The sequence below is a fragment of the Quercus lobata genome, chromosome 5 (assembly GCF_001633185.2).
Source record: "Quercus lobata isolate SW786 chromosome 5, ValleyOak3.0 Primary Assembly, whole genome shotgun sequence".
Classification (NCBI taxonomy): domain Eukaryota; kingdom Viridiplantae; phylum Streptophyta; class Magnoliopsida; order Fagales; family Fagaceae; genus Quercus; species Quercus lobata.
In genome coordinates, this window is record NC_044908.1 from 68,285,918 (window position 1) to 68,293,833 (window position 7,916).

Below are 7,916 nucleotides of genomic sequence, written 5' to 3' on the forward strand. Positions count from 1 at the left end.
CTCTTTTCAAAACCAAAAGAGGTCAAAATTGTGTTTATTTTAAAGTTTAGGATTTCTACTTTTTACTTAAATAAATTTTAGTAAAAAATTCATTATAAGTATAAAGGATCTAAGCAAAAGACCATTAACTCATAAGCATATTTGAGTAGCTTTTGAACTAGACTAACCTAAACACAAATTTATTGATTAAACTCAGATTTGATATATTTTGATAGGTGAACCCAAAAAAAAAAAAATTTGACAATATATCCAATATTTTGATAAACTCATGTCTAAGTTGACAATGATCACAAAATAAGAAGGGTTAAAAAGGTAATATACTCAACTAGTTTAATTAAAATAAGGTTGTGTTAACACACACCACAAGATGCCTATTAATAACTACTTTTTTGACAATTTATTTTTTTTGTCTTTTTTACGAGTTTATCTTCTTTTTTCAACTTTATAAGTATTTTCAGGTGTTTTTCTTTTTTACTTTTTTCTAACTTTTTTTTTTTTTTTTTTTTTACACCTTAACAAGCATGACACAGTAGTTGTTATCATTTCCCATTAAAATAAAATAAGTTAGCATATTCTTTTATATCCTTTTTTGTTCTCCAAGTATGTCTCGTCATCATGATTATTGAACATTTGACCAAAATAAATGGGAGACTACAATTATGAAAAGAGTTCGTCATCACAAACGTCAGCTATTGTGGCGCTTGTAATTTGTTCATGAACCTTTAACGTTCTTTTCTTTTCTTTGTTTTTTTGTTGCTGAATCATTAACCTTTTACATTCAATAAACCATGTGTTACTGCCAAGAAATTTCTGGTACTGGGCATATTATAGTTGGCCTCCTCAACTAATATATAGCCCAACTCTTGTCTCCCAATTCCACCACGAGCACTCTCATTGCTCTCTTCATAACCAATCCTCCTTTTTCTGCTCGTTTCATCAAAATTCTAGCCTACATATTCAAGAAAGCCACCAAGAGCTAGCTCCCCAAAACAATGGCTGCTTGTATTGCTAATTCAAGAAGTGAAACTTCTAGTACTGATCCATTTACTTTGGACTCCAGCAAGTGCCAAACTAGTACTCGTTGCAGGACCCAACTTTGCAGACTCAATTTGTCAAATCTGGTTTCTGGTAAAACCAGCAACTGGGGTGGGAAGAAAGTCTCAAATTCATCAAAAACCACTCTGCATGATGAGGATGAAGATGGGTTGTGGTTGAAAATTCAAGAGGAAGCTTTACATGATTCAGAACAAGAACCTATCTTGTTCAAGTACTACTACTCATCAATATTGTCGCATGTTTCACTAGAGAGTGCATTAGCGAGTCACCTAGCCATGAAGTTAAGCAATGCACATATTGCTAGTGATGCACTCGTGGAAGTTTTCTTAAGCGTTTTTCATGAAGATCATGAGGTCAGGAGAGCCATCAGAGATGATCTCAAAGCTGTAAGAGAACGAGACCCAGCTTGCATCAGTTATGTTCATTGCTTGTTGAATTTCAAAGGTTTCCTTGCATGCCAAGCTCATAGGGTGGCACATAAATTGTGGTCACAAGGTAGGGCTGTCACGGCACTTCTAATTCAGAGTAGAATATCCGAGGTTTTTGCAGTAGACATCCATCCTGGAGCGAAAATCGGACGGGGAATATTACTTGATCATGCCACCGGAATTGTGATTGGAGAGACGGCAGTCATAGGTGACAACGTTACAATTCTACATAATGTGACACTAGGTGGTACAGGAAAAGTTTCTGGGGATAGGCATCCTAAGATAGGTGATGGGGTTTTAATAGGTGCAGGAACTAAGGTTTTGGGTAGTATAAGAATTGGAGAAGGGGCTAAAATTGGTGCAGGGTCAGTGGTTCTAAAGGAGGTGCCTCCTAAGACTACAGCTGTTGGAAACCCAGCAAGATTGGTTGAAGGGAACGAGAAACTTGTCATATGAGACAATTGTTGGAGGATCATCAGTTGATCTCCAACAATAAGATGTTAAGATTCCTCATATTTTGGGAGGATCTGAGTTTTTGATAGATTATTGTTGAGAGCCTCTTTAACTTTCTTTGTAATGTAAAATATCTTCGTGCACTCTGTTTTAACATGTGGTGGTTTGTATTTAGGGATTGAGTTGATAATGTAGATGAAGCCTCTTTCATCTTAAATCATTGTGACAATGTCAACTTACCAAAAAGTAGACGAGAAAACATGAAAATAAAATATAAGTTTTGTATAGAATAATGACTTGCATTAGCCACTTCTTATAGTCCTTCATTTGACTGATTCGACTCAAAGATATAATGATAGATTTCAAAGTATTCAGGGTATGACTCAGGTATCCACTATCAAAGTTATTAATGTGGTTCCTTGTGCCATTGACCACTCCAATACCTACAGGACTGTTCTCATTCAATTCCCTAGTTAATTATTAATTCAATGATCAAAATTTCTAACTTCTCATCAATTATCCTTTTAATCTAAGTGACAATTTATCAATAGTTTCCTAGGAAATTTCTCTTTCATATTCTTCTTTGTATATATTATTAATGCAATGATTATGACAACCCGATCCCATATCAAAGATTATCCTTCTAATTTAATGGTATATACTATATATTATTTTCTCAAGATTCGTCTTTGGGAGTGATTTTCAAGAGCATCTTTGTGATAGAGCTCCAATATTACTCTGCCCTGATCACTTTCCTTTTCTCTTTGGTTTAGTTGTCAAGGTATATACTATATATAACGCACAGTACATTTGCCCTGCTCGATCAGTTCCTATGTCGCAGGATGGGTTGAGTTTAAAAATTCAAACAACTAGATGGCTGGGAAAACAACAAGTTATGCACTACAATTATGTGATCTTGTCAATGAAGGCTGGTCATAAAAACTACTGATAACATTCATTAAGTGCATTAATGATAATGAATATTGAATCATACTTCTCAAGTCTCATACAGAACCAACACAACTCTCACCACTGCCTGAACTGAAAAAAATAGATGGGGTAGCTTCCAATCACCTAATACAATTTGAAAAACATGGTGCAACAGCCAAAAAGCCTCAATTTCTATACACATATATATAATGATATAAAAAGCTCTCACCATGAATAAATGTGACAATTCAATAAAACTCTCATACAGGGAAGTAAAAGAAACACAAGTTACACTGATCGTGTAAAAGACCTTACAGAAAGAGGTCCAAAATAACTGCATAAATTTCTCTTCCGATGAAAAATACAGATACAAAATCCCCTCACTATTGTACAACTCTGGGATTGTGTTATATTTTATCCCTTCGGGTGTTCAATAGATAGCATTCCAGAAGAACATCACTAGCCCTTGCTATATAAGGAACCAAACAACACAGGATATCAATCATATCATAGCTTGTCCCAATTCCATGGACACAGTTTTCTAATATTCAAATGAAACTTTACTAGCAAAATGAAATAACACATGAATTATTCCTTTAAAGAGTAATTTTATCACGCTTCAATTTTGTAAAATTGTAACCTAAGTTTCAAGAGTTCATAGAAATTTATTTCCCTTCTCTTGATATCCGAATGAATGAATATTAATAAAAATAAAGCCAAAAATTAAAAATTATAAGCATTACCAAAAAATTCGAAATGAAAAATCTACTAGCAAAAACAAGAAGGCCCATTCTCACCTTTCCTCCAAAAACGACCTGTTTGATAACCATTGTCTTGGCCTAGAGCATTTGGTATCCATTGTATAAAGATGAGATCCTCCCCTTTTATGGCCACCCTCATTCCAGGTTCCCTTACGTCCAACACTTCTCCTCTTCCTGCTACCCTCATTCCAGGTTCTCCTAGCTTCACCACCTCCCCTTGTCCAGCTACCCTCATTCCATGTTCCCCTATCAGTTCTTGTAAATTCCCGATGCTTTAACTCATTATTATTTTTGCCCCACTGTTTCCTACTAAATCCATTTCCTGCACAATCTCTCCATCCTCTATCTTCTAAAGTTCCATTATTCTGTCTAAATCTGCTTTCCCAAGGATTGTCGCCACTATTTAAATTTTTTGGCCCCTTTTGGTTCCAGCCCCAATCGTTATTCTCAAATTCACCCCATCCTTTATTTTTCACTGGTAAAGGATTGTCACCATTATCCCCCTGATTCCTACCCCATCCATTTCCCCCACAATCTCTCCATCCTCTATCTTTAAAAGCTCCTTTATTCTGTCTAAATCTGCTTTCCAAAGTATTGCCATCATTATTCAAATTCTTTGGCTCCCTCTGGTTCCAGCCCCAATCTTTATTCTCAAAATCACCCCACTTATTCTTCACTGGCCAAGGGTTGTCACCATTATCCCACTCATTCCTACCCCATCTATTTTCCTCACAATCTCCCCACCCTCTATCTTTTAAGGCACCATTATTCCGTTCAATTTGGCTTTCCCAAGTATTGTGACCATTATTCAAATTCTTTGGCTCCTGCTGGTTCCATCTCCTACCTTTATTCCCAAAATCATCCCATGCCTTATCCCCGCCATTTCCCCAAGATTCCCATGGGTTCCACTCCCTTACTTCTTTTTTCAGAGCTCCAAGATCCACCACATTGGAAAATTCACGAGGATTGTTATTATTTTGTTGTTGCATATTATGCAACTCTTCATCCAATTCCTTAATCAGTTCAGGATCAATGTTAGTATTCCAATCTATTTCATCAATATACATATCTGGATCAGGCAGAGAGATATCACAGAGGAGGCCATTGATCTCTGCCCAAAAACGTTTCTTTGCATTTTGAAATGCCACTTTACCAGCGGAATCATCCCAACTGAGGACATTATCTTGAAAGTGTATATACTTCTTATTATCTACTATCTTCCCCCATGGTATTCTTCCAACTGAAGTGCAAAATTTCTTTTCCCATAAAGGCACACCATCTTTCCCTCCTATAAGAGATAGAAAAGGGAAAAAAAAAAAAATCAATTTAATGAGCCCACTCAGATCCATGATTTGTGCTGATAAGAACTCTCCATCTAAACAAAATGAAACAGAGAACATACATGACAAAAGGAGAAAAAGACACCCATGAATTACAAATTTCCTCACCAGTAAAAGAAATTTACTCTCAGGAAAAGACATATAGCATTGAAGCCAGTGTACCACATTCAAAACAAGCAGAATATTATGAGAATCACATAACATATGGTAGAAACTTTCAGAGAATTCCTTTCTATGTATAAGTATTTCAAGAATTCCCATCAAAATTTCTAACATCAATAATGTACTAGACTGAGATACAAGGCAGGATGTAAGAGGCTTTGATTATAAAACTCAAGTTTGAAACTCTTTGCTGATATGGGTTATAGTGTAGGGTAAGGACTTTTTAAACCAATAAAACAATAATCTCTAAACTATTCCAACACGTAAAACCTTATTCGTTTTGAAATACAATGCATAAATGTAAATGAGTTAGCTTCCAAACTAACGCAAGCAGACCTGGATTCATTTCCTAGGTCACAAATGTTTTCAAGATCATAAATTTCCTTCATATATTAAAAATAAAACATTTTAATGGTAAAACTTTCAATGATTTCACTCAAGTCTTTATTCCTGAGATTGATGTATGATTGGATTAAAATATTAGCCAGCACAGAGTCCCCCTCTTTTGTAGAATTTGTTGATCTTTTAAAATCCATATTGCAATTTTTTAGGAGTTTCTATAGTATGCTTCCAGTGTATTAGAGTAATCTTCTCCAATGATCCTATCAATAAATTGATCTTTGCTTATCAAAGAAAACAATATCAGGTTGCCAATGAGCATTAACTCAAATGGATGGTGAGGTCATGGGTTCAAAACCCACTGAGTGTGAATTAAAGCATGTAAATATGTAAATTTGAGATAAGATTAGACTTTATGGCTCTCTCTCTCTCTCTCTCTCTCCTTTGTTTACTGCTTGAATCACTCAAATCCCATGTTACAGTAAACCTACCATCCCAGGCCACCCCAAAGATATAAAATTTACTAATTCAATTTCTTTACTTTCCAAGAATTTTCTCAGTTATCAAACAGACAGCAATAAAAAATAAGAAATAAAAAAATTCCAAGAAATCAGTTTTAGAAAACATAGTACAGTAACAGAGATTTCATATAATACCCATCAAGAAAAACAACAATGCCAATAATTCTACAAAATTATAAAAACACTCAATTCAACGAAGAACCAAAAATATTCTAATTTTTTTAATAAAAATTTATTAAAAAAGAAAAACAGAACCTGGGGAAAAACTTTCAAAGTCGTATTCTCTCTGGGGAGGCCTTGGAGGCAGTTTTTTATGGTAAAATCTACGTAATGGATGATTTCTCCAATTACCCATTGCATCCACATACACCGAAACCCAAAAGATTGGGGGACATAAAAACTCTGCTCAAGCTTCTCTGATTCTCTTATTTTCACTCAAGAAAGCAAGAGAAAGAGAAACACAGAGAAGTTGAAAGTAAAAGAAAGATATTCAAGATGTTATTTGACATAATATGGAATTAGTAAAATAAAAGAATGGAAGTAAAGGAGATAACTATGGTGAAGTGTGTGGTTTTTTTTATATATATTGTAATCTTATGGCTGGTGAGTGGCGAGTGATAACACACTGAAACGATATAAACGCAACCCAGTCCTTTAAACCCGGGAGAGGGAGAGGGAGAGGGAGAGTTTGGGTGAGTTTGGTTCAGCTTTTAGAAAAAGTGCATAATGAAAAAGTGGAGTTTTGTAAAAGTGCATAATGTAAAAAGTGGAGTTTCAAAAAGTTGAGTGTTTGGTAAAAGCTGTTAAAAAGTGCATAATGAAAAAACTGAGTGTTTGGTAAAAACTGATAAAAGTGGCTTTTTGAGGGGTAAATGACCAAAAAGGACAATGTATATATAAGGGAATTTATTTCAATTTTTTTTTTTTTATGTGAGTTTGTTTCATACTTAAATCAATTACTTCATCATACTTAAATCAATTTTTCTCATTCTAAAAAAATTATTTTTTTCTTACCAATATTAGCTAATAATAATCTACCACTTAAGATTTATTGTGAAAGTATTGTAAAAATATTGTGATAAAAATTGATAGTAATTTTAATTTTAACATACTATTAAAATTATTTTTTTCTCTTTCTAAAAAAATTTTTTTTTTCTCACCAATATTAGCTAATAATAGTCTACCTTAAAATTTATTGTAAAAATATTGTGAAAATATTATGATATAATTTCTTTTTTCTCCCTTTTTTTTCTCTCCACACACGTGGCTCTACTTCCTTTTTTTTTTTTCTCCTCTTTTTTTCTCCTCTTTTTTTCTCATCCACCCACGTAACCAACCACACTCTCTTTTCTTTTCCTTTTTCCTTCTTTCCTCTCCCATCTTCTCAGTCCAGAACATTCCAGCTCTCTTTCCTTTTTTTTTTTTTTTTTTGCCTCTTAGCACTTCGGTCCAGAGCACCATCTGCTTCTTCTTCTTCTTTTTTTTTTTTTTTTTTGGCCTCTTAGCACTTCGGTCCAGAACACCATCTGCTTCTTCTTCTTCTTCTTTTCTTTTTTTTTTTTTTTTTTTTTGGCCTCTTAGCACTTCGGTCCAGAACACCATCTGCTTCTTCTTCTTCTTCTTTTTTTTTTTTTTTTTTTTTTTGCCTCTTAGCACTTCGGTCCAGAACACCATCTGCTTCTTCTTTTTTTTTTTCTTTTTTTTTTCTCTTAGCACTTCAAATCGGAACACATCGGAACCATCGTCACCAACGCCAGAACTCATCCTTTATTCTTTTTTTTTCACACTTCAGAGAAGAAGATGATGATGATGATGATGATGAAGATGAAGATGAAGATGAAGATGATTGAAGCTGAAGATAAGGATTTTGGGATTTTGGGTTTTTTTTTTCTATGGATTTTGGGTTGATTTTGAGTTGGGTTTGGG

General features: G+C 34.3%; 2 protein-coding genes across 2 annotated transcripts; one reads left to right on the plus strand and one right to left on the minus strand.

The window, feature by feature from the left end:
* Nucleotides 1-768: 768 nt before the first annotated feature.
* LOC115992037 (serine acetyltransferase 1, chloroplastic-like) lies at nucleotides 769-2,195 on the plus strand. The gene has a single exon (XM_031116076.1). The coding sequence runs from the start codon at nucleotides 993-995 to the stop codon at nucleotides 1,938-1,940; it is 948 nt and encodes a 315-aa protein (XP_030971936.1). The 5' UTR covers nucleotides 769-992; the 3' UTR covers nucleotides 1,941-2,195.
* Nucleotides 2,196-2,977: 782 nt separating this feature from the next.
* Nucleotides 2,978-6,629, minus strand: LOC115989181 (bifunctional endo-1,4-beta-xylanase XylA-like). Its single transcript, XM_031112844.1, has 3 exons — nucleotides 6,246-6,629; nucleotides 3,665-4,916; nucleotides 2,978-3,336 (listed from the first exon to the last, which is right to left on the minus strand). Exons 1-3 carry the CDS (start codon nucleotides 6,343-6,345, stop codon nucleotides 3,327-3,329), a joined length of 1,362 nt encoding a protein of 453 aa, XP_030968704.1. The 5' UTR covers nucleotides 6,346-6,629; the 3' UTR covers nucleotides 2,978-3,326.
* Between the last annotated feature and the right edge of the window lie 1,287 nt (nucleotides 6,630-7,916).

What these genes read in the sequence shown, in the direction of transcription:
- LOC115989181 (XM_031112844.1), bottom strand. Translation starts at nt 6,345, where the DNA reads ATGGGTAATTGGAGAAATCATCCATTACGTAGATTTTACCATAAAAAA. An exon ending in CTTTGAAAGTTTTTCCCCAG is followed by an intron (nt 4,917 to 6,245) that starts GTTCTGTTTTTC and finishes TATCTCTTATAG; the next exon opens with GAGGGAAAGATGGTGTGCCT.
- LOC115992037 (XM_031116076.1), top strand. Translation starts at nt 993, where the DNA reads ATGGCTGCTTGTATTGCTAATTCAAGAAGTGAAACTTCTAGTACTGAT.